Source organism: Pinus tabuliformis, chromosome Q (genome assembly GCF_031772625.1).
Source record: "Pinus tabuliformis cultivar Carrire ecotype Pingquan chromosome Q, CPIR1, whole genome shotgun sequence".
Classification (NCBI taxonomy): Eukaryota; Viridiplantae; Streptophyta; class Pinopsida; order Pinales; family Pinaceae; genus Pinus; species Pinus tabuliformis.
The window spans coordinates 1,274,002,421-1,274,029,998 of NC_142296.1; the positions used below are offsets into that span (position 1 = coordinate 1,274,002,421).

At 39.3% G+C, this 27,578-nt stretch overlaps 1 protein-coding gene across 1 annotated transcript in view; it reads right to left on the reverse strand.

Moving 5' to 3' along the window:
* LOC149224494 (uncharacterized) overlaps positions 1-23,631 on the reverse strand; it is a 122,125-nt gene extending 98,494 nt beyond the window's left edge. The window contains exon 1 of the mRNA XM_089383571.1: positions 23,367-23,631. Within this exon, the coding sequence (XP_089239697.1) occupies positions 23,367-23,631 (265 nt within the window). The remainder of the gene's footprint in view (positions 1-23,366) is intronic.
* Positions 23,632-27,578: the final 3,947 nt, after the last annotated feature.

The window sequence follows — 27,578 nt, forward strand, 5'->3', positions numbered from 1 at the left end:
ACTATGTACCCCCTAGTAATGTTTGTGATATGAGGTATCTCTAGTGGCCAAAACTTCTAGGTACTTATACAAGGTGACTAGGACGGGTTGTCTTGGTACCTAAAACAGACGGATCTACTCTGTTTTCAGTTTTTGGGAGGGTGCTCGTCTTCACGAGAGTACTTGGCCCCTCAATTTGAGGTTTAGGCGAAGCTCTAGAGTAACCATAATTGTACATTTGGCTATCCTTCTTTGTTATTCATTGAGATACTAGGTTTCATCTCCAGTGATCGGTGCTTATCAGACGAGGTACTTTCCATCTATTTGCTGATTGATATATTTAGTGTATTTTTTATTTTTAGGTACCTGAGTGCTATCATTTTTGAGACTTTAAAGAATATCACATTAAAATTTATTTGATAAAACTTAATGGCCATCATGGCTACATATGGCCCTTGTTGTCACTCCAAATGATTGTTATGACTTCCTCCACTCATTGTGGAAGATCTGTTGAGTTCCACTGACTCAGATTCCTCTTCTTCGAGGAATCGGTCTCCTAAATCTCACACAGGATCTGTGTGGATGACCGATGTTTCCAGTTTGCCAAAGGATTTCTTAACGGAAGGATTTCTTCCTCACTTTAACACTCCGCTCACAAATCCGTCGGACCAAATCATGGTTCCCGTGGTACCTGTACTTCCTTCTTTAGTAGGTGGAAATTTCCCATCTATCCAGTCAACACCTCATGGATTGTGGAATTTTAGAGACGCTGTTGGTCCTCTACCACTTCCCCAGTCGGCGGTCATCACAACGCTGGTAATGTGGAATCTCACTATCCCGTTTTTCCCAGGTACAGTAACTCACATAACACCCTCTATAAGTGGAACCTAGCAAATGCCAGGTTCCACTCCTATGGTGCCATAATGCATACCTTCGACAAGTTCCGCATACAGTGCTCCATATAACACTTAATGTGACACTATGGGTAGGGTTCCCATTTACCAACAACACGGTTGGCTGCCAATGTACAGTTCCAACCCCCAAATTCAGATATCTTGGGGGGTTCCCAATATTCATATGCCAATAGGGAATGTCATAGTTCCCCCTCCATTCTTAGGCATGCATGGATAGTCGCTGATTGACATGAGTGTTCCCTCTATCAATCAAAGCCATATGGTTAGTTCTGTGTCAGTAGGGAATCCATAAAGGGTTCCCAACCGATCCATGGGGGCACCCTACTCACAGAATCACATGAGTCAATGGGGCACCACTTATACCGGGGGTAATTTCATTCCCCAGTATGAAAATCCACTCTACAACACCATACCACAAGGCAACTACTACACCATGCAACCCATGTACACTATGGGGAACCAAATCATGGGAGGAGCACAGAGCTCCTTAGGTCATCTGTCATCACCATGGTTCGAGTCGGGGGCACCTAACTCTCTTCCTTTTTTGGCAACGTTGGATATTCTCGACTTATACAAGCTGACAAATGACCCCATCTACCACAACTTACAATGGTCGTCGATCCCACATAAACTACTAACGAACATCCCAAAGTTCAATGGAAAACAAGGGGAGGATCCGGGCACCCATATCACCACCTACCATCTCTGGTGTGTTTCTAAATCTATGGTGGATGATAATGTTCGGTTATGTCTTTTTCCCCACACCCTCACTGGAAATGCCATGAAATGGTATATTGAGATACCACACGCATCAGTAAATACCTTTGACACTTTAGCGATGGAGTTCCTAAAGCACTTTAATTACCTATCTACTATGAGACTGGGACAGAGCTCCTTACTTCATTTCATCACGATACCACCACCCACATCTCCAATCATATTCATCAATGGATATGTAGGCAGAGGTTAGTCAAAGCTCCCCTCCAAGACTTTCACTTATTGGACTGGTTCTGTAGGTCGTTACTTCTGCAAATCGCTAGAGATGTCACTCTAGGTGGTGCGGTCACAAAAGACTAATCCATACGTCATGCCCAACACTTAGATTTGATATATTCACAGTCTGGCACTCTTTATGACATAATCCCCAATGCTCCTAGTAACCCTAATGCTTCCGCCACTCAGCACCCCAGAGTGCACGCCGACGGGATTGTCGGTGCAACCTTTGGGGCTGTTGTAAAACAACTCAGTGGTTCCATTGCCAAGATGGCAGTGGACCCCTCTACCAATATGACTGCTCTTCCTACCACTACGATAAACTCTATGCAGTCTACACAAAACCCTAGTGGTAAGAAAAAGAAGAATAAGAAAAAGACTGCTCCTTTTGAGTAGAAGTCAACAAAGTAGCCCAACCCAAAACAGAAGGTTGTTGCGCCTACTGCTGATGAAAAGGATACACCTGCTAGATTTCCTTACAAACTCTGTACTGAAGACCATGTAACCTGGCGTTGTCTGCGTCTTCAAGAATTCATAGAGTACCTTGCCAAAAGGGATACTGATAAGACCCCCATTGTCCTTAGGAATCCTTTTCCCACTCAGCAATAGAAAAATATTATTGTAAACCAACAACAACCCATGCGAAGGGGCAACGATGGTTCACAAAATCCTTCAGCTGGAGAAGGATCTTCTGCCATTTACACATTTAGAATGGTAGATCTCACCACAAGAGCCAAATCTTATGAAGCTCTTGTTGCTCATGCAATGGAACGTTCCTCAAGTCAAAGCCCACCGTCGCCCAATGATTTGCATATCGCAGGGCCAGTTGCGGACCTTGTAATTCGACCCCCAAAAGGGGCACTTCGACGCACAATGCACAATACATCTGTACGTTCCAACATTGTAGAGGATTTGGCGCAAGCACCGTCGGCTATGTAGGCGCTTGAAGTATTACAAACATGCCCAACATAGCAGAAAGCTTTGCTTCTAGCTATTGGTGGTATCGACCCAGAGGATTCCATGGTTGTTGTTTTCGACATGAACAAGTGTAAACCTCCACTTTCTCACCAGCTTGCATTCCAGGTGCATATCACGACGAAAGGTGAAGGCATACATAGAACTATCATCGACGAAGGTTCTTCGACCTGCGTCATGTCGGCTTCATGTTGGCTCACCTTGGGTTCTCCAACCCTATCCCCGCCATTGAACTCCCTAAAAGCTTTTGACGGCCACACCTTTATACCAAAATGATACTTAGCCAGTTTCCCCATCACTTTGAGTGGGAAAACCGTAATGGTGGACATAGAAGTCATGAACAGAAAACTTGACTATAATCTCTTGCTGGGTTGCAGTTGGACATATGCCATGATGGACATCATATCTACTATCTTTCACATAATCCAATTTCCATTGGATGGAAAGGTAGGTACAGTAGATCTGTTGTCTTTTTGCATTCCTGATTATTCACCATTACCAAGTGGCTTCGTACACCTAGTAGGAGGTGGAACTGAAAGTTATGTCAGTGTAGGTACCGGTCTACTGAAGGCTTCTTCCCTCATGGGTTTTTTCCCTCTTCAGCCACCGCAGGTTTCACACGGGGTCAATATTCTTTCATCTATTCCTCATTGTTACAGGGAAAAGTGTCTACACAGAACTGCTTATCCCACTAAGGTGTGATAGCTACCTTAGAAACAAACAAAGTAAAGCTACTTTTGTTTTTCCTTTATGAATTATAGATAGATAAGAACAAAGAAGACCAACCTCCATCTTGCGCTAATCTCCTGGTTCGATTCCTCTCTCTCTTGATAGTCTTTTGCTACTTGTTCCCTTGCACGCCCGGCTTCACAGAGTACCTGTAAGATCACAATAGCATAGCACTATACAAGAACATGGATCTATAATCATAAACAATCTAGGATCAGATGTAAATTGACCATACAAATGCAGAAAACATAAATGACACAAGAGTATGGAGGAAAACTTGAATAGCTTTTATTGATAAACAAGAAAGAGCCAAGGGAGTCACAACCAGTTGTTCTGACCCAGCATCATCCTCTTAGCAAGGAAGCCCCTCTTCACCTCATACAAAGCTTAGATCACCCAACAATCTGATGTTGTCTCAAGAAACCAACAACAATTCCTTACAATATGCAAAATTCCAGCCTCCGGATCTCTGGGATGAGGGATCCATATATAGATATCTGTAAGGGAGATGAGTTAGCTTGTGATTTGATTAGTGTCTTCCCTCTAATAGTTCTTTCTTCCACTTGGAGATTGATGATCTCTTACTCATCCTTGGTCGAATTTAGAGAGGCAAGTGTCACAGGAGAAGTTTCTGGAAGTTTCCATGCCTCTCCACCTCACGGAATGACACTGCCATTTGCCACTTCTCGCCCATCGCACCCCATAGAAGGGCTTTTTGAAATGCAATGCACCCACACAGTGTGTTTAGGTGAGATGCAATGCACTTTGCCTATGGAGCAGCTGAAATGATCCTGTTTTGACAAGTTCTGAGCAGTTTTTCATGAAGAACTTCTGGGAGAAGCTGTAATCAGTTGACCTTGTTCCTTTAGGGGTTAGAACAACACTTTTAGGGACTTAGGAGTCCTTGGTTTATGGGCATTTCATGCTTGGGGTTGTAGTGCCCGAAAATTTCTATAATAGTTGCCCCCTAAAGCATGAGGTCGTTAATCTTTTGATGTTGGGTGAAATGCTTTATTATGAGGATCCGAAGTTCTTTCAAGCTGGGAGGAGACCTGTAATAAGATAAAATACAATACATTATCTTCATAATATTTTCATGATCTAGCTGAGGTGAGCATCCCCATGCTCAGATTTATAAATTCATTTTCATGTACATAGGACAGATAATCGTACGAGTGTAGACTGATGATTCTGGTAGAGCCATCATCCCTTTGATTGGATGATTATCTGTGCAGCAATGATGTACATTTGATGTCTTTATTTCCCTGAATATATATCGCAGCCTGGGTGGATGAAACTAGATCCGGGGTCTTCAATCTCATTCGATCTTCACTCGAAGTACAAGTCTATCCATGTGAGAGATGTTCTGGAGTCGAACATGGAAAGACATCGCCTGATTACCAGCCAATGATGTAAGTTGTTAACAGGCGCGAGAGGAATCACCGATAATGATAATGACCCTCAAGGTACTGTAGTACAATTCACGTGGTGTTAATAAAGGACTTGGCGTTGAACACCACGCAAAATCTTTTGGTCGAAGGCCATTGATGTAAACCTGTCGCCAGAAGTGAGAAACTTGCCATTGAGGCATGCAAGCTTCAAAGTACTGAACGAGGTGTTCCTAGATCGACTTCTTGGATAATGAGCTGATGTCAACAAGAAGCGATCCGTCATAGGAGGGTCTTGATAAATCCCACATTAATGACATGGAATGGAGCAAATGATTTTAATGGAGGTGAAAACAATCTGATGACATACGATTTAGGGTGGCGGTCATGAAAGAATGGAGTATGAATGTATTGTAGCGGGTGAGACACAGGTGAATTCTCTTAATGACTTCTCTTGAACATATTGGTGACACTAACATGATGGATTGGTATCATTACCCTAAATGTGGATGGTGTGATGGGACCATGGCGATGTGACCAGTGAATGAAACAACCCAACCCGACTTGGATGTGGAGTGAAAGTGTCATGTTCAAGAGCGACTTGCTACCAACAAAGTTTCTTCAAGTTTTCTTCCCAATTTTCCCCAGTCATTGCTGACCAGTACCCCTTTATTTTTGTCAAGCTTGAGGAGGATAACATATGCTTGTTCTATAATTTGCCCTTCGGGAAAACCCATCGCTATGGTTTAACAAGCCTAGCAAAAGTGAAACTCGTTCTTGTCTGTTATGGACAAGTTTGTCGCTATTAAGTTTTAACGAGTTTAATGACAAAGATAACTCGGTCCTTTTCAATTTTAGAGAGTCTGAAAAGGAATGTAAAGGAAACTCCAAAATTCCTTTTTTGTCATCTAATCCCTTAAGTCCGAAAAGGTATAAAACAATACAGAAGGGATGAATTTTCGATACTTTTAACGAGACAAACAAGACAAGCGCTCGATCTTTTTGTGTAATAATCCCTCAGGTCCAAAAAAGATTAAAATTTAGAGGAGGGATAGCACTTATGGTCCCTTTAACGGGCTTGAGAGGCCAATGGCTCAGCAATCTTTTCATATTTTACGAGTCAGTTGAAAATAGCTTAAAGGAGACTCGTCTTTTGAGGAACGAGTGATAAAATTGGGTAGCAGCTGATTCCAAGTAAGGTTTGGAATGTTCCAATCACAACAGTGTTACAAGGATGGCTAGTGAGATCACTCTTTGCAGTTGTTCCTCAAAAGGGGTAAACAATCAAATGGAGGTGAATGATCGGCCAATATAGAGTGGAGGTGATGATGAGAACACGACCAAGGCTTTTAAAGGCTGAAGTACTACATTCACGATGGTAATTTACCGGGAAATAGTTCATTTTTTAATGAGCTTAAACGTGGGGGGAAACATTTGCTCATGGCTTATGTTTATTTTTTAACGAGCTTGAACTATGTGCTAAAACTGCTCGATTAATCCAGTCGTATAATAAGAATGTCCCATTTAAAAACGGAATTTTTTAGAGTTTTGCCCCACATCCTTTCTTTATGCAAGTTAGGAAACAACCTACGAGTTTAAAGGGTTAGAGGACCTACAAATTTAAAAAATAAATGGTCGCTCTTCGCTTGCATTCCAAAAGGTTTGCATGCCCCCAAGTATAAAATAAAGTTTCAAGGCCACCTTTTGTTCTACCAACAAAACATTTGTTTCATCAGGAAAGGTAATCCTCTTTCAGGTTACCAAAGATTGTTCTATTCACAGTGCAAACAAAGCATTTCTTTGGCGATGTCTACCGAAATAGACAAAGTTGAGACAATCCACTCACATAACTTTGACGAGAGAATCTTGTTCCAGTCTAACCCCCTCTTCCAATCATGGACGGGAGTACAGTCTAGTCATATATCTCTCGCGGAAACCTACCCTATACCCAAAGTTTCCCTGCCGAAGCAGACCAGGGTGCATGCCCCCTTGGTTTCATTCATGTCTCTGGAATCACTCGCACTCATCAGGTGGACGGACTGAAGATTGATGAGACATTCCTTGTGTGAAAAGACCATTCAGGGATGTTATATGACTATTTGCTCTGTGTGATCCAGGAAATGAAAGCTGGTCTACGAGCTTGACCACTCTTCCTTCATGCGGAAAACACATCACTCTAAAGAGTGATGAGACAATGGCTGCCATGCAATAAATATAGTCTTGTCCAAGCAGTAGGTTATAATCCAGGGGTCCTTGAACTACCATTACGTTCATGTGAACGATTTTCCCTCTCAGTGTTATGGGCACATTGGGAAGGATCCCTAACGGTCGACTGGTTCCTTTGTCAAAGGCTGTTAGATTTCTCATCTCAGGCAAAAGCGATGGCAAACCAAGCGCTTTCCAAGCAGTCGAGGAAAGGATACTCACAGAAGCCGCTTCATCTATGATGGTACCAGCCATAACCATTCTATATACTTGAGCAATAATTCAGAATGGTACACTAGCCGGTAAATGGGGTCTGCCGATTTGATTCCAGTCGAAGGAGACAACTAGGTTGCTTGGAGGTGGGACCGAATAGACGGTCGGGTACGACTCTGACGAACTTCCCTCCTGTAGTAAAGGAATGGGTAAATTGCCCCCATGTTCATCGGAGTCTGTGGTTACGAAAAGAATTTGGACAGTGTCATCCTTATTCTCTTATGTGATTGTACCATCTGAAGACAGAACCTCTGAAGGCAAGACCAGGTCAACTGCTGCCTCGACCTTTTGACTTTCATCTGGTATGAGTTCAGATGGTTTGTCTTCAATGATAGATGCTTCAGCCGACCATCTGGGCAGGTCAGCCGGTTTTTCAACTAGTGATGGACTCGGCAAGAGTTTTTTATATCCAGGAGGAAGTCGTAATGGTGAAACCGGACGATCGTCCAAAACTCTTTTAGCCTCATCTAAGAAGGGACAACGGTGGATGGCATGATCGCCTTCGCACAGTTTACAAGGAAATCTGTATTTTCCTTTTTGTCCTGGGACTTCACTTTTAGTAGTTGACGGTGTTTTTTCAACATGATCATCACAGGTTGACGACACCGAGTTGTGCAAATGAGGAGACCAGTCCCTTAAGATCCGACGGATGCAAGGACAATCTCTATGATAGTGGTCTTCTTTGCAAATGACACATGGCGATTTAGGCCTGGTCGGTGCAGTGTGTAGATTTTCGCCAGACGACGCTTGGTCGCCCCCTTTCGCTTTCGGCTCCTTCTTCTTCTTCTCCTTCTTCTTCTCAGGTACTTGATTTTTGGCTTTACCAACACCATCAAGCGAAGACGAAGGAGGAGAGGAAGAATTGGAGGAAGTAGAAGGTTGGTGGGTAACTCTGGACTCGTCTAGTTGCTGACTCGACTGTTCAGGAATTGTGGTGTTCTCAATGACAGAGGTTGAGAAGAGCCATACGGGCAAGCCGATTGTCAATCCTGGAAGCGACAATGTGGCCATATGGGGTGCACCAACATCTCCCCAAGAGGAGAAGGGACTAGGATTTCCTCCAAGGGGAATTCCTTGGTTGGTGGGTTCCATTTTCTCAATCTGAGATCAATGTAGGGAAAGGTGATGATTATTCCTTTTAAAATAAATTTTTCCATTGACACAACTTGTTTTTTCAATTTTTAAGAGTCGAGAAAAAACAAAAGATGACTCTAGTCGCCTTCGATTTTTAATGAGCCTAAAGTGACAAGTACTTAGATGGACCTTTTCCGTTAAGGAGTCTGAAAAGGAACAAAAGGGGCTGCTATGGAAATCTAGGTAGAGGGATTACCAAACCAATCGCAAAACTGCAAAATACTTTTTACAGTACGGCAGTCAATCTTCCCGAATGCTGTGTTCAGTGCATTGCGATCGATAGGGCGGCAGACACGGCTTCCTATGGATAAAGGATTAAGCTTATTGTGGTATCCCAAAATATACTCGACGGTACGTGGGAGCTCAAGTCCGTAGTGGCACTTATCATCTCAAAGTGGAGGAATCACCAACCATCAGTGAGAACAACAGTTACCAGGCTTTACGACGCCGGAATACGTCTCTAGCCTAGACTTCTAAATGTTGTGCGTTAGGTTCCAAAGCGTTGTTAGATTCATTGAATTTATTTTATAGTTGATCTTGTTTATGAAGTTTTCCTTTCAGGTTCACCGCGAGATGTAGATGTGTAATTCCTAAAATGCAATCTAATATGATAAACAGTCTTTTATCTTCTTTGTGCAATGAAAATCCTAGCTACTAAGGAAAGAGAGACAATATTCTTTCACAAAGAGCAAAGAGCACACTCTAAATGCACTTTCCTAAATCAAACCAATCAAACAGTCTGAATGAAAATGCACATGCATGTATTTGTTTTCGGCTTTCTTAGTATGTGAATGGAGAAAAGAAAGCTAATGCACAAATCTAAATTACTTTTCAAGTGAAAATTATCAACAAGTTTCTTTTCGAAATCAAAAAATGGAGGCAATCACAACACTTTACGATTTGGAAATGAATACTTGCTTTCGACACAAGAAAAATTACAAATTCAGACCAAATAAAATAGTAACAGGATAATCGACTATCTACAGCAATCAAACTCTTTCCTATGCCTGAAAACGACACTTACGACGCTTTCAAATCAAAGGACGACAGTACGATTACGTTACTTTTGCAAAGGAGAACTGAAAATGACTCAAAAAACACACAAACACATTTACAGTTCTTTTGTACAAAGGAGGCGGAATAACAACAAGGAAAAGGGGTTTCAAACAGAGATATACTGATCATAGGTAGCAAAATTCATGAACAGAACTGGAAAGAATGAATCACAGAAACCAAAACTGAATAATGCCTAGTCTGATCAGCGCACCTGTAACACAAGGAATTTGAAATGCAGCGCACCTACTACACTCGGGAAGTGCGCTGAATTTCAGATTCACAGAACAGTACCCGCGTTGGGCCAGAGACAAGACTTTTCTTGGGTTCCGAGTCACAGTTTGCAGTTCAGTTCATGGGTTTTGGCCGAGCAAATGGTAATCAGTAATGCAACAATCAGGGGTAGATCTAAGGAGGATCTAAGAGCTATCACAAAGGGCAATCAGAGAGTTTGTAAATCAGTTGGTTAAATATATAAACAAATCCCGGAGAGTGACTGAAGCGGCATTTATCTACTTTACATTTTCATAGCAAATGTTGTTCGAAAGCTACCTGGCTCGACTTCAGGCTCCATCTGTAAGTTTATAAAATAGACAACAAGGATGATAAACAAACAAACTAATTCGTCCCCAGCGGAGTCGCCATTTTGTTACAGGGAAAAGTGTCTACACAGAACTGGTTATCCCACTAAGGTGTGATAGCTACCTTAGAAACAAACAAAGTAAAGCTAATTTTGTTTTTCCTTTATGAAGTATAGATAGAGAAGAACAAAGAAGACCAACCTCTGTCTTGCGCTAATCTCCTGGTTTTATTCCTCTCTCTCTTGATAGTCTTTCGCTACTTGTTCCCTTGCATGCCCAGCTTCACAGAGTACCTGTAAGATCACAGTAGCATAGCACTATACAAGAACATGGATCTATAATCATAAACAATCTAGGATCAGATGTAAATTGACCATACAAATGCAGAAAACATAAATGACACAAGAGTATGGAGGAAAACTTGAATAGCTTTTATTGATAAACAAGAAAGAGCCAAGGGAGTTACAACCAGTTGTTCTGACCCAGCATCATCCTCTTAGCAAGGAAGCCCCTCTTCACCTCATACAAAGCTTAGATCACCCAACAATCTGATGTTGTCTCAAGAAACCAACAACAATTCCTTACAATATGCAAAATTCCAGCCTCTGGATCTCTGGGATGAGGGATCCATATATAGATATCTGTAAGGGAGATGAGTCAGTTTGTGATTTGATTAGTGTCTTCCCTCTGATAGTTCTTGCTTCCACTTGGAGATTGATGATCTCTTACTCATCCTTGGTCGAATTCAGAGAGGCAAGTGTCACAGGAGAAGTTTCTGGAAGTTTCACTCTCCACCTCGCGGAATGACACTGCCATTTGTCACTTCTCGCCCATCGCACCCCATAGAAGGGATTTTTGAAATGCAATGAACCCACACAGTGTGTTTAGTTGAGATGAAACGCACTTTGCCTATGGAGCAGTTGAAATGATCTTGTTTTGACCAGTTCTGAGCAGTTTTTCATGGAGAACTTTAGGAAGAAGCTGTAATCAATTGACCTTGTTCGTTTAGGGGTTAGAACAACACTTTTATGGACTTAGGAGTCCTTGGTTTATGGACATTTCATGCTTGGAGTTGTAGTGCCCAAAAATGTCTATAACACCCATGAAAAGACCGATCCATGGATCCTACTGGCTCCTTGAGAAATTGACAGATACGGAGAGAAAATGCCGCTATCACCAGCTGAATCGGCCTACCAAGCTATTCAATTTGCATCTGAATCTCTGGTCACTTTGGTTTCTGCCAATGGTACCACTGCCCCTCTCATAACCATTCTTTCTTTTGATCCACTCAATTAAGTCTTACTGATGGAGGAAGCTATTAGAGAGATCACGAGGTTAGAAGAGCGACCTTGGGAGGATTCACACCATCATGTTTCAATATCTGATTTAGACATGATGCCTCTTCAAATCCTATCACCTGATGCACATGAAATCATTTTCTCACCATGACTATCCAACCTTTGGGCTCGAAAGGAAACAAGGGTAATATTTCAAAAACATTGCTCCTTGATATTTCTGTCATGACAGGCATCGTGGAAAACATACTGATTGGAGCCAATCACAATCCTGAGGAAATTGTGAGATTCACCTACCTGTTTAGGGGCTTCCGTGATGTTTTTCCTTGGTCTTATGAGGAAATCCATGGCATAGACCCTTCTAATGTTAAGAATAATATTAAGTAAGATCGAGCTTTATTTTTATGGTATTTTTCTTGCTCGTTAATTTGAAAAATCCTTGAGTCTCCTTCAGGCTTGTTAAACTACCATGAAGAAGATCAAGTGTCCTTTTCATGGCATTTTTCTTGCTCGTTAATCTAAAAAACCTCGAGTCTACTTCTTTGGGCTCGTTAAACTACTACAAAGATGAATAGAGCACTTTTAGTGATATTTTATTGCTCTTTAAAAAATATAAACATCTCCGAGTTTTCATCGTTGCGCTCGTTAAATCTGTACGACGATGGTCAAAGAACTTTTTGTGATATTTTATTGCTCTTTAAAAAATATAAACACCTCCGAGTTTTCATCATTATTCTCATTAAATACATGAAACGATGCTCTGAGCAGCTCTTTTTTTATCTTTTTCCAGCTCATAAACTAAAAAAGACCAAAGGAGCATTATTTTTAGGTGCTTTTTTCTCGCTCTTTAAACTGAAAAAATCCCGAGCTATGTCTTGTTGCTCGTTAAGCTTGCTAAATATGACCTGAGTACTCTTTTAGGTGATTTTCTTGCTCGTTAAAACTGAAAAATCCTGAGTTTTGTTACTGGGCTCGTTAAAAATAGACGACAGAAATAAGAGAACTTTCTTTTTTGGGACAGTTTCTCACTCTTAAATTGAAAAATCCCTGAGTTTTCCCCTCCTCCGAACTCGTGAAACTATGAAGAAAGGATGAGCCGTTCTTTTCCATCTTTTTCTCACTCATTAAACTGAAAAAGATACCCCAAGCTTTCTTCATCTAACTCATTAAAAATTTTGATGAAGGTATTGAGTTTGTCGTCGCGTGACTCATTAAAAATTCATGACGAAACACGAGTTTAGTCTGTTGCCTTGTACTCATAACAAAATGAGGTCGACATCTATTGGAAAAAGGTTTCTCTTTATCTGGGTTCAATAGATTAAAAGAGGGAAAAGTAACTGATCTGGGTATACTATTAACCTTTTTTCGTACCCGGTTAACAATTATGACAAAGGGACCACCATGGAGTCTCACTTTACAATCTTTTCAAACTCTCTAAATATGAAAAGACCACTGAGTTGTCTAGTCTGGACTCTTTAAATTACACAGACAAGATATATAGTCATTCTTTTTACGATACTTTTCAAACTCTTAAAACATGAAAAAATTAATGAGTTTGCCTGTCTGGACTCATTAAACTAATCAAATAGGGCAAAGAGTCATTCTTTTTGCGATCCTTTTCAGACTCTTTAAACATGAAAATATCGATGAGTTTACCCGTCTGGACTCATTAAATTAATCAGACAGGGAAAGTGGACAATACAACTGTATTCCATATTTGAAAGCATGGTTTGGCAGCAATCGTTCCCTTGAACATGGCACTCCCTCAGATAAACCTTCATTTTGATGGCCTCTCAATATGAACCCTACCAACCTATGAGTTTTAGCCTATATACCCTGATGTAATTGCATCTCCATATCCTAACACTCTGTAGTGTTCATGAGTCTAGTGCTATCTGGTTAAAACCGTTGTCGTGCCTTCTATTATTCAAGGGTCCCCATTTGTTTCCTCTATCAACCAATCATATATATCCCTTCGTCATGCCCTTCATTGTTTAGACCCAAATCTCACAAGATTCCTCAAAAAACAAAATCATTCTTGTTCAGTTTCATGTCAATTGATGTAGGACGCGTCATTGCCTATCTTTCGATAGGTTTCTTCCTATCGACTTCAACAATCTATCAAGGAAGATAACCCAGAAACACATTCATTGCCTTGGTAATTGCAGACATTAGTGGCAAGTTACGTTGTGTTTGATCACAAGTTTTCATTATTGGCTCCTAGTTAAACAATTCTACAAGTGTTCGATGACAAATAAATTTTTCACACTCACTAGTTTGCACTATGCATCTTGGAGACCATCACCATTATTGGTAGCCTTCCTTGTATCTGTTAATGGTCTCCATTATTGACTAGTAATCATATGATTTCATGCATCTTCGACGTCAACACATCTTATCACATGTACCAATCTATGTTGTTCGGTGAAGCGAAAATCCAGATCTTGCATAGAGGCTTGCATCATTCAACCTTGTTTCCTCTCCCAAGCTGTGAATATTGCTCTTTGGAGACAGCTATTTCAGGATGTTCTATTATGACACTAGATCCAATTTATGCTTGTCAGCGACCATCATTGTTATATCTCAGAAGAGAAAATTACTCTGACATAGCTACTGAGCATGGGAATGCCCAACTTAGGACATGATTTTAGCAGTTTATATATATGTATATGTGTTGTATCAGGTTTTCCTTGCCGCCCAAAACTTCTCCCTCTCTACAAAATTTTGACAGAAAATTACAGTTTTAGTAAAGTATTTTGGCCATCATCTTTGCCTCTGATATCATACTTTAGGGGGCATCTATTATAGGACAAAATGACCTCCTCATCAACTCAGAGGTGAAAGACAGGATGACTGAAGAAAAGACCACAATTGCAGGCCTTGATTCCACACTAACACTCTCTGCACACTACTAACCTGCTTTATAAAGCTTGTTACCAAGCATAGAGGAGCATTAGTCACCCTGCTAACACAAGTTGTTAGACTAGGGGGAGCATTAGTGAAACTAAGGGAAGTTCAGTGGGTCAAGCCAACGAATCTGCTCACAAATATCTAGATATTTATCCCTAAATTTGCTCAAGAAAAGCAAGGAAACTCCAAAAATCGAATTATTTGGGGAAATTCCAATCTGAGAATGAAGGGAAATGGGAAAAAGCTTGAAAATAGGGCAGGTTCATGGCTTTCTCCTTAATGAACTCTAGGAGGAGTTTGGCAGCCCTAATTCGATTGCTACATAAGCAACAAGAGGGCCATTGTGAAAGAGGTCAGAGAATTTGGAAGGATAGCCCATTAAGCTGTTGTGAATCGTCATATACTTGAAGAAGTGAGCTGAAAGAGGGAGAGAGAGAGAGGAAGAAGGGGCTATGGAACGTTGATACAATGGATGGTTGTAATCACTCTTCCACTATAAATACATAACTACAGTTGTGTTCCCTACTCCATAGTGTCGATAATGTTGTTCATTGATTTGTTCATTCTGATGCTTGTCGAGATGAGTAATTAATTTATACACTAATATGTGTTTATTTTTCATTCTTACATTAGTTTTCAAGAGTGTATGCTATGATTGGTTTGCCTTTTCCTTTGTGCATGAATTGTCTTGGAGCCAGCCTTGAAGGAGTTCTTCTTGCTGCATAGAGATCTCCAAACAAATCTAGAAGGAACTAAAGGTGATCCTCTTTCCATACCTTGTCAATTTATGTTTGATAAATGAACATGTGCATAACTTGGTAGCTTCTGCAGATAATCTTACAGTCTGTCAAAGGTCCTGGGAAGGCCTTTGAGGGTAGCTTCCATTCCACCTACACCGTGCATTTTGCCCCTCGTCTTCTCTCCATAGACCACTAGATTTTCTGCTCCACTTTCAAGAACCACAGAAATGTTTCACCCATCAACAATAGTTCTACCTTGCAGCTTGTACAGAGTTCCAATATGAACTCCCTGGATCAACACCAGTTCTCCCCAAACCATCTTTCAGGTATCCTTCTCGAACACTATTTTTACAACTGCATCATCCAACTTGCGTACAAAAATCGGATTTCTGGCCAATGCAGGAATATGCAGAACACCCGCAAGTGTTCTAACCCTTACACCTTGCAAATTCAACTTTACTTTTCCGCGACCAACAATTCTAGTCTTCATATCATCCACTAAGAAGACATCACCACCATCGTATTTCTCATACTCGCAGAACCACTCTCTATGGGGAGTGAAGTGAAAGGATGCACCTGAGTCAATCAACTATGCCTCATGGTCTACATGTGTACTTGAAGAAGCCAAGTACACATCCCCACCTTCATCTGAGGTGGTTTTCACCTCTGCAGAAGGAGCATCATCATATCCCTTTCTTTTGTCAAAAGCTTTAGATTTACAGGTTTTCCTTCCTTTCCGCATTTCCAGCACACCACCTTTATAGGTTTTCCTGGAGATTTAGATCTCCCTCTATATTTATATCTCCCACTCAATGACTTATTTTTGTTTCTGTTCTGGGACCGTCCTCGTACAGACAAGGCATCACCATTCTAGCTCTCTGTATTTTTCCGTCTCATCTCCTCCATCATCAAGGATGAAACTATTTTATCAAACTACAAGGCAGTTGCATTGCTACCTATTACAATAACCAGACTATCCCACAAATCAAGTAGAGAACACAACAAACTAATGCACTTATATTCATCTAAAATTCTAATATCAACAAATGCTAACTGACATACCATAGTATTAAATGCGTTCAGATGCTCTGTCACTGAGTCTCCATCTTTCATCCTCAGGTTATACAACTTTTTTAGCAGGAATAGTTTATTCACCAGAGACTTAGATTGGTACAAAGTCCCTAACTTGTCCCACAAAGCTTTCGTTGTAGCTTCCCCTGATACATTAAGCAATACTGAATCTGAGACACACAATCGTATTGTGCTCTTTGCCTTCCAATCCAACTTCCTCCATTCTTCATCGGACACTCCCGTTGGTTTAGTACCCAGATCTACCATGATCCAATAATCTTTATCCACCAACAGATCCTCCATCTTGATTTTCCACAACTCAAAACTCTGACCATTAAATTTCTCAATCTCTATCTTTCCATTGCTCGCCATCTTCTTTCACCACCAGAATCAATCTCGCAGATCTCCCACTGAACAGGGTCTACCACAGTCCCAAGCAAAACCCCTTAGCAACAAAGGCGTTCCCTTGAAGCCAAAACAACTCTGATACCAAATGTAGGTTTTAACCCAGTACAAAAATTACCTGCATATGAATTCTAAAACATAGAAAATAAACAATGTGAGAGCATAACACATAAAACACATATACACATAGATTTTCCCCTAGATCCCAAAACCAGGACTACCAGCTTGATTTTTCATTATATTCCCTTCAATGTTATAATACATATTTATACATGCTAAAGCATCCAATACCATGGACCAAAAACCATCACGTCCAAAACCATGGACCGAAAACCATCGCATCCAAAACCATGTGCAAAATTCATGCACAAAACCATAGGTGGGTTCGCCCAACCTAACATAGGTTCCAAAACCAAAATTTTCTGGGGTGCTGCCCCGGACCCCATAGAGTGGGGTTACCTGCACCCCTCAAATGCCATGTGACCCCCCCGCTATGTAACCGGTCCAACGAAGGGGGTTTCTGCCCCCCCTCTAACCCCCTAGTTAACTACGTGGGCTAGTCGTGGAAATAATATAACACAACCCAACAAATGCCACATTTTTCATGCTCATTCCAATGAAAGGTGTCGTGTTGGATCTTAATGGGTTCAGACCAATTTCCCTATGTAATGCTATATATAAAATTATTTCAGGCATTTAAGTTCGGCTTCTCAAACCTTTACTAAAAATGATTATCAGACCTGAGCAATCAAGCTTTGTGGAAGGTTGGAAAATTATGGATGGTATCCTAATGGCTCATGATGTATTTCATTCTCTGTCTTCGTATAGATCTCCAGGTATTCTTATTAAACTCAACCTCTCTAAATCTTACGACCGTTTGCATTGGAATTATCTCTTATCTATTCTTAAAGCTTGTTTTATCTCATTCATGGATCACTTGGGTTAAATCTATGATCAAGACTCCATTCTCATCAATGGTTCGTCATCTCACACCTTTTGAGGTTCTAGGGGCCTAAGACAACGAGATCCCTTCTCCCCCGTTCCTTTCATTATTACAATAGAGGGTTTGGGACATCTCATTAAATCTACATCTGAGCCTTGTTGTCTCCAAGGCTTAAGGCTTTCTCTATAGACCCATCATATAACGCATCAACAATTTGTCGACAACAATATGTTATATAAGAAGTCAAATTTGAAAGAAGCTAAGAAAATTGGTTTCATCCTTTGGGAGTTTCAGCAGGCCTCAAACACACTCATCAAGGGGAAAATCATATATTTTCCTTTTCAATACCCACCCAAGGGTGCAAATTCATATCGCCCAGACCCTTGGCTTTCATATCAGTTCACTTCCAAGTAATTATCTAGGAGTTTCCTTGGCCTCCAATTCTCTAAGAATGACATGTTGGAAAGAGTTGTCGAGCCATTTTTATCGGAAGCTTTCCATTTGGACCTTTAGGGTTCATAACTTTGTTGGTGGGCTAGTTATTTTAGGAGCAATCTTACAGGCTACACTGATCTATCAATTATCAACCCTTCCATCCTCAAGGCACAGATCGGGCTGAAGTGGGAAATGGTAGCCTGGGATAAATTATGCAAACCCAAGATCCATGGTGGTCTCATCCTAAAAGATCCAGAGCGCTTATCAAAATCCTTCAATCAGAAAATTTGGTATTTTTTTTAGGGTGCACAAGAGATATGGAAGATCCTTTAGTCATTAAAATACATCTCATCTAGCAGCCATGACCCCTTATCTAATCACCAAAATTTATTGAATGGCTCCTCTATATGGAATATAATGGCTAAAACGAATCAGGGTATTATAAAGGATCATGGCTTTTGGGAAGTCGGGAATGGATGTAATGCCATATTTTGAGAGGAGGATTTGATTCAATACCCCAAGCTAATCCAAGAAGAGAACTTATGGGATATCCAAACATTCAGCTCTCAATTAGGACTCGTGCAGGTCAAGGACCTCAGGTCATCAAAATGGAGAGCATGGAAGTCCCCAATGAACTAGCTAGCTCACAATCCCCCTTGTGACTGGGAGGTCTTTATCCTCCAACAATGACTTATATTAAACAATGGAGAACTAAATAAAATCAGATAGGGTCATCCTCCGAGAGGTATTTTTTCTCTCATGGAAGCATATTCTATTCATTCTTCTTCTACATATTTGGCCCCATATTCTTTATGGAAACGAATATGGTATTCTAGGTTATGGCCAAAATTTTCTTTCTTTATTTGGTTAATTGGTCATGGAAAACTTCTTACTTGGGACAAGATTAAGAAAAATGGATTATGTTGTCCTTCCCAGTTTCCTATTTGTTACAGCGCAGAAGAAACAATGGATCATCTCCTTAACTGTTGTCTAATGGCAGTGGATCTTTGGGAATGAATTGCCACACTCTTTGCGGTTGTGGATCGATATGAAAATAGTCTGACAGAATGATTGGAGTCATGGTGTTGGACACTCTTCAATAATCCCATTATGAATAGAGCATGGTGTCTCTCATAAAGCTTTTCACTTTGGAATCTTTGGAAAACTAGAAATAGAGTAGTGCTCCACTCAAAGTTCATCAAGGTTGATCAGGTTTGGGAAGTAATAAAATGTAACAACAAAGAATCCATCTCTATTTCCCCTTGGTCGGAGAAGGATTGGAAAGTTGAGGGTAGGGAGAATGACAGTCTAAAGGTCTTGGCTCTTAGCCCGAATTTTGTTGCACTGGGGTCTGCTCACTTGCCCTTGATGAGAGGAAGCTTGACTGAAACCTTTATCCACCCCCCCTGGGTTTTTTAAGCTAAAATTTGATGGTTCTTCTAAAGGAAACCCTAGTCTAGTTGCAATTGGTGGTTTAATTCATAATGATAAGGGGAAAGTCATGGAATTTTTTTGCGGCCTCGTGCAGAAGCTCTACCAATAATGTCATTGAATTCCTCGTGTTGGAGAAAGGGTTTCAAATTGCAACTGAAATGGGATTGGCTAAATTGCAGGTCTCTGGGGATTCACAAATCACAATTTCTATGTTGTAGAAGTTTATTAATGGGTCCCCACAGGATAAGGTGATCAAAATATAGAGACTTTATCTTATTAGAGAACATATAGAGTCTTGTATTTCCTCCTTCGACTATGTATTCATGGATCACGTGGGTCACGAAGGGAATCAAGTGGCTGATAGGTTAGCCAATTGGGGAAGTGATCACCAAGCTCAATAATTTCTGAATGACTAGCCTTTCAACTCACAAAATGCCAACCTTGAGGAGTTCAGTACGACTATGGCTTTGGCAGAGGCTTCCTTGATGGGGGTGACAAACATCGAGGTTACTTGAATGCATGGGTTATGATGATAAACATCTGGTAGATGGTGTGGAGGCTGGTCACCTCATCCTCCCATTGTGTTAGTAGTACGAGGTAATTAACAGTGTCATTTGTGAGTTTTAAATCGGTCTGTTTTGGATTGAGAGTGGGTGAGGGTCGTTGGTATATGGTGATTGTCAATGTCCAAGTTTGGCATTGTGTTATGACAATTCTCTAGTTAGTTGTTCAAGGATTGAGCTCTTGTGGTCTCACAGGTTTCTCTGGTTAATGGATTTTTTGGGAATGGTGGCAATTTCATAGCCATCGTCTCCTCCTCTGCTTTCAGGTTATAAAAAACAATAAGTTCCCTTCCCTAAGTGTGGTTTCCTACTTTTTTTAGAGGTTTAAGTGAACTTTGTTTGGTTATCAAGTTGACCCTCGAGCCCTTCCGTGTGTTGTTAGTTAATTATCTTCCTGGATCCCTTCTGTGTTTACAGGGGTGTTTGTGTATCTTGTCGATCGGTTTTCTTCTTTTGTCTCTTATTTTCGTGGCTTTTTTGTGGACTCCCGCAACCCACTATTGGGTGAATAGTTATTGGGGTTGGCAGGGGGGGGATTATCCTAAGGTGTCTATGACAATCAGTTATCAGGTGGGGTTCGTGCCTAGTGGGTTGGTGGTTCGATGTCTTGCTGCCTGGCCTGTATCTTTGCTTCTGATCGATTCCTCTAATAGAGGTATCAACAAGACTCTGGTTGGCTTGGTCTTTTTCCTAGTTGTGCCATCATTTGTAAGTCCTCGAGCTAGAGATAGTGGATCGATTGTTCCTCGTCGCCGAAGTCTTCTAGATAATTAGGGGTTGTATGTTACTTTGTTGTGTGTTTTGGTGCATTAGGCGATGATGTTGTTTGTTGTTGTTCCTTCCTTGAAGAGTTTCTTAGGCTTTCATAATGTGACCCATGTCGAATAACTCATGCTCCAAACCCCAAAAGAGGAGAATTTTGGCCAGCCAGGGAAGGCATCGTAAGAATTTGAAGGTGGCAGTTGTGGACCATGTGCCTGAGCATTCCACGCAGGGAGGTAGAAACACTGACAGCATGGGTTGGGTGATCTCGGGGGCCCATGGTGGTAGAGTTGGCTCGAGAGAAACGATGATTGGGAAGAAGGGAAGTGTGAAGCGTGGGAGTGGAGTTGGTGGTCGAGGCAGGACATGTTGGTTGAGGTGTAAAGGGGTTTTTGGTCGGCAATGTTTCTCTAAGGATTGTCAGGACCTGGTCTAGTCTGTTATAGATCAATTGGAAATTCATGATAAGGCTAGGAAGGAATAACATGAAGCTATCATTGCTACGCTCAACCAATTGCATTACCTCCAATGCCATGTCTAGAAGAGGATTGTGGTGGTATGGCAAGGTCAGAATTTCATATCTAGAAAGGTGGAAAATTTGGAAACATGGATGCCTCATTTCAAGTAGTACGTCCAGTGCGCTTACTATCCCCCTCCTCCTATAAGGGCTGGACTAGATAATCTTTCCTCTATTACTTCTAATGACTGAGCATGGTTACAAGTGTTCTACTCATTTTATTTATCTTTTGGTGTTTTTGGCCTGCTAAGTTGTGGATTGTGTCTCTAGTTGTACTTTTGTTTATTTTCCATATGCTGCTAGCAGTAGTCAAAAAACCTGATGTTCAGACTAAGACTACTTGCATTTTGATATCGATATAGTTCCTTTTTGATGAATAAATAGAACCTCGATTTACAAAAAAGAATATTATATCTTAACAATAAGTTAAAATATAGAAACAATTACACATTTACTTTATCTTAAACATTTATTTCCAAATAAAATTTATATATTTTTTATACAATCAAAACTCATATAATTTTAAATAAATTAAATACTAAAAAAACGAATTTCCTACATTTAAAATATCCCACAGAGAAGAAATATGAAACCGAAAAAGAGAAATATGAAACATTCATTTCAAGTGGAATTAATGAAATTTTTTATGGTTGATCATTGTTTTAAGTGGATCTCAAAAGTCATATAATTTTAAAGAATTTAAATTCAAAAAAACCAATTTCCTATATTTAAGCTATGAAGAAATATGAACCAAAAAAAACATTGAAATGTTAACTTTAATTGAAATTAATGAAATTGTTAATGGTTGATCATTGTTTTAAATGGATCACAAAACTCATATAATTTTAAAGAATTTAAATTCTAAAAATCAATTTCCTATATTTAAGATATCCAAGATATCCAAGAAAGAGAAGAAATATGAAACCAAAAAAATATGAAACTTTGATTTTAATTGGGATTGAATTTTTTTTTAAGTTCGGGTTAGTGAGACATGTCTGGGAATTGAACTTTTTAGCAATTAGATTCAAAAGAGGTTATCAACATGCTTTTTGTCCAAAGTAATATCACCCAAAAACATATTTCAAAATCCTTTTTAAAAATAGCATAGATCCATTTTAATTCTAAATCTACAAAAAGTTTAGAATAATCAAATCTTTATAGTTGTAAACTTTTCTTTATATTTTGTACTTAAAAAAATTACATCCTCAGTAATTTTATTTCTATCCTTAATAAATCTCCAATTAAAATAATTCTAAAATAATTTTATTATATAATTAAACATATTTTAATTTTATATTTATTCCATTTGTATTTTAAAAATATCGATATCATATAAACCATATAAACCCACACACATACCATAAAACTGTTTCGTAACTCTTGTAAATATTAGAATATGGAGAGAAAATCGACATTCTCATATGTGAACACAAACAATAGTTTATTTACATGAAATTACAATGTATGGAGACTGTGTTGAAAGCACGAAACACATAATTCAAGCACCAAATTAATGGATGGCATTCAAATATTTAAGATATGGAAACGGCAGGAGAAACATTACCACGAATAAGTCGTGGGCAGAAGATGAAATCTGCCCTGAACTCTCGTGGTTCAGCAGCAATATAATATAAAGCAATATGTATTGTAACACGAAATCTGCCATGAATTCTCATAGAAAATATGTATTGTAAGACATTCCTAATAGAAAATACTGTAACACGAAATCTGCCATAAATTCTCATAAGAAAATATGTATTGTAAGACATTCCTAATAGAAAATATGCATCTGTTCTTGAGCAGAATTCATGTAATATGCAGCAGATTAGATGGACGCCTGGATTTTTATCTCCATTGCAGATTCCAAATATAAGGATGTAGAAAAAAGTCAACAACAATTAACTTTGTAATTATTGAATCTGAAATCGAGATAAGCGCAAGTTCATCACGAACGCTAGGGGAATGTAATACCTGCAAAACAGTTGAATTGAAGAGCATTTAAGGATTGAAATTAGCAAAAGCAATACAGTGAATATGTAATAATGAGTTGTAGTGTGAAATATGTACTCCCGCATTGAGTGTGATGAGGAACAGTTCTGCCGCAGCTTTCAATGCCGCTAATTAACTTGGTTACGTTGATGTGCGCTGCAACTTCACTTCTTATGAGACTGCAACACACAGCAGGAGACCCTCCTGACAGTATGGAACCGCAGTTGTTCTTCAAACCTTGGTCCTCAACTGAACATTCGTCGGCTTCCACATGAATTACAGCAGCAGCCAAGATGAGGCAGATGCATACAAATACAAATCCAAATCCTCTGAAATTCGCCATTCTGCCTCGTTCTCTACAAAATTCTGATTGCAGAAAGGTTGTGTGTGTATGATTACATTTTTGTGGAGGAATGGAATGTTATATAGAGCTTTGGAGAGAACTTAAACTGAGTACCAACCGGACAAGTGAGGCAGCGGTATCTTCACTTGGTTGATGCTTGAAATCCAACTTTTGGTGGTCCAAAAGCTTTTTTCAATGGGAAGGCGTGATCCAAATGGATCTGTGATAAGTCTCAAAGTCTTTATGAAACTTTTAAAAATCATTTCCAAGGCCCAAAATCCTTTAAAGGATCGAAAATATCGCAAAGGGGATGCCCTTAGCATGGCAGAGAAAACCTTCAGAATGAAGAAAAACACTATCGTGAGGCCCAAAACCCCTGAAATCAATGAAAAAACAGAGTAATTGAAGGCGGAATAAGTGATGCACAATAGTTGTCCGATCTAGCTGATCAACGGTCCAGATCGGATTGGTAATCGCAATCGGTGGAAACTATCAGTGGGATATCGCCACTTTATATATATAAATTGCAACGATGACTCGTAGAGTGAATCTAGACCGTCGATCAAGCACGCAAATCGACGACCCATATTAAATTGGCAGATCACTATCAGAGAATGCAGTACAACACTTTATAATGGCCCGAGGGTTATTACGATGAGTGATTACAATATATCACATCGCCGCATTGCATCGGAACTGTGTAGTGGAGTGGGGTCGATAACAACAATGGCAGCGATATTACAGACCCGATAATAATTTAGGCGGCATTGCATATATTTTCAAGTCCGTTATGCGATATTTTATAGTGTTTTAGTGCATTTTTGCAGTTTAAACATATTTTCCAAAATACAAAGGAATGCTTCCTCCCAATATGCGATAACGACCTGTGGGCGGACCCGATAGGGGAATGAATCATATTTAAATGACTTTGAAGTCCAGTGTCTTGAGTTTTTGTGGTTTTTCTTTGTTAAAATGTATTTTCACTGTAAAAACAGAGTGTGGCCGTAACAGGAGTTTCAGAGGCCTGAGGCACTCTAGCGCTACGGAATGGGTGGCCACCTCCTCTCCATGCGTTAAGCAATGATTATATAATGTTGGCAAAGGGATTCAAAGCGTTGAAAGGCCAAAGAGACTAAAAGCTGACGATATGAAATGAACAGGTAGTGCGGTTGGCTTTAAAAGCCACAGATAGAGAGCAAACAGGCAGGCAATGTTGCAAGCAAGTGCGAGACAGAGTTAGGATAGAGATTGAGAGCTGTGAGAGAGTCTATGTACTTAGAAGAAGATTGAGGGATTCAAGTGAAGCTCTTGTAATTGAATCTATTGTGTGTGAGGTTCAAACTGAGATCACTATTGTAAAAACTCTGCTTGAACACTTTATAGAGAGGCCACCACTAAAGGCTAGACTAGGGGATATAGCCCAGGAGTATTGGGTGAACTCCTTATTAAATCTGCTATGTTTTTATGTGTTTGTATATTATAGTCTTTTACAGCTTCAAAGTCTATGTATTTCGCAATCTAATTGATGCATTGCATAAAATAACATAGGCGCATCCATGCACATGAGTCAGTAATACCTTATTACTTGTCTTAGATCTAATTTTCATATCAACTAGTCCCTCTTCTTCTACAAGCTCTTCGCTTCTTCCTTCCTCTATGATTTTATGTTGTATTTGCTTCATCTTTATCTGAAATATCTCTTGTTCCTTCTATATGCTCCCAAATTCTTCTTTGTTCCATTTCTTTAACCTTCCTTTAGGTCTTTTAATACGAGTTGAAATGTGTGCATTTGGTTTCTTCCTTCCATCACATTCTCAGTCCCTTTCCACCATTCCTTCATTTTATCAATAAAGGTAGTTTCTCTTAGCCAGAAAGCCTCAGACCTAAAGGGTCTGTTCTGGTTCTGTTGGTTCATAATGATTTCAAGTTTAATAGGGCAATGGTTTTGTATCACTCTATTTGTTCATCAGAATTATGAATCATGGTTTCTCCATCACACATGGTAAACATTTACCTTTGGTGCCGACCTGCCATCGCACTCCAAGGACTGGTCCTGGTCTTCTTGTTTCTCCTACCTGCTATTGGTTATTGGTATTCTGACATTCCCCACATCTTGATACAACGGGATCTCTCCCCCCCTCTCCTCCTCTGTCATTCTCCTCTGGATCTTAGTGTTTGGGTCTGCCACTTTCAGCAGTCTGTAGATTTTCCAAAGCACTTCCTAACTCATGGCCGCCTAACCATTAGGGTTGCAGAGCTCATTTCCAAAACAGCGTCAATGTGTTTACTTTCCAACAATGTATTTATATTTTTATTTATTTACCATACTTCTTAAATAAATATAAAAAATATTTTATTTATTTACCATACTTCTAATTTATTTGTATTTTTATTTATTTAACGTACCTTTTTTTTTTAGTATTCTTTAACCTCTTAATATTTTAAATTTATATTGTGTTTATATATAATAATAATTAAATTAATTTTTAAATAAAACTCGCTTTATTATATTAATTATAAAGTATTATATTATATTATATTAACTTGATAATTAATTTCACAGCTCGTTTTCTTTTTATCGTCTGACTATGACTATGTATTAAAGACAGACGAGAGTTATGTAAAGTTCTTTGAAAATAGCTGCTCATTCCAGGGGGAAGAGGGTGTCGTTAGAGTTCAACATCGACATGGGAATTTATATTGGGGAGAATTTAATGAGGAGAATTACATATTAAGGGGGCAGGTGAAAGTATTCAACATTTCCCTGACCTCTCTGGTTCAGGTAATTGGAGACCTCTCTGGTTCAGATAATTGGAGGCCAATATCAGTTTTGCGTAATGACATGAAGTCTTTGTTGGATTGACATGTCCCAAACTAGTTTATTTAGGCTGGGCAACAAATCAGCAATTGGCAAAAATTTCTAACCATTTTTGCTCCACCTCACCTCTTTGAGGGGGTGAGGGCATTGAAATTTCAATGCATGACCATCCAATTATTCTGAAGGCAACCCAAAACACAAACATTTGCCTTCAAGTGTTCTAGTTTGAGTATCTTCATGGATGGTAATGGATGAGAAACATATTAAATTATTTTTCTATTTTTTTTTTAAATTTTATTCAGGTATTGTTTCAATCCAATCTTCGATGTATGCAATCACCCTCAATGAATTTCTAGTTGCAAATTTGTGTTATTTAGTCGTTCCTATGCATATATTATATATTCTCTACTTCCACTAAAGAGAACGCCAATGCAAAAATATTGTTATTTCGAGACAATTAACACAACAAATTTGTAAATGAACTTCAATTTTAGGCCACACATCAGTTTAGGATATTAAACTAATGGTGTTGAATTTTATTTATTGGTCTTTGCTTAAAGAAATAGAAAAATAGTCTAATACATCAAGTAGATAAAGAAATAATCTATTCCATAAAATATCTTTAGCCTAATAAATATTATAATTATTTCTTTCTTTATATATTATTGTAAACATTAATAAAATTAATAACAAATATAACATTTAGCAAAACTCAACTTTCTAACCAATAAAATAACTTGACCCCAACTAGCCCAAGATCTACACTTGGAGCTAAGCCACAGAGGGAAGGCTAAGAAAAGCCCGACTCTCGACGAAGAGTGGGTTAGTCGGTATTAGGGCATTGAGTAATTTTTTTTTAATTATATATATACACAATTTCCTCATTTTAAGACTGAATTAAATCTTGAAAAAATCATATCCCTAGTCAAGATTCGTTTTTAATAAGATGTAAATTATTTTGCAGGATACTTTTTAAAGCACAGATACGATGACGTGATAGGCTATTGTGAGACATCATTTAAATTTTCTATGTGAAGTAAAAACATAAAGTTACGAGTGAAATAAAATATATAAATTAATACAATTCAAACAATTTGATGATGAGGATTGTGCCTGTAATTTGAAATAT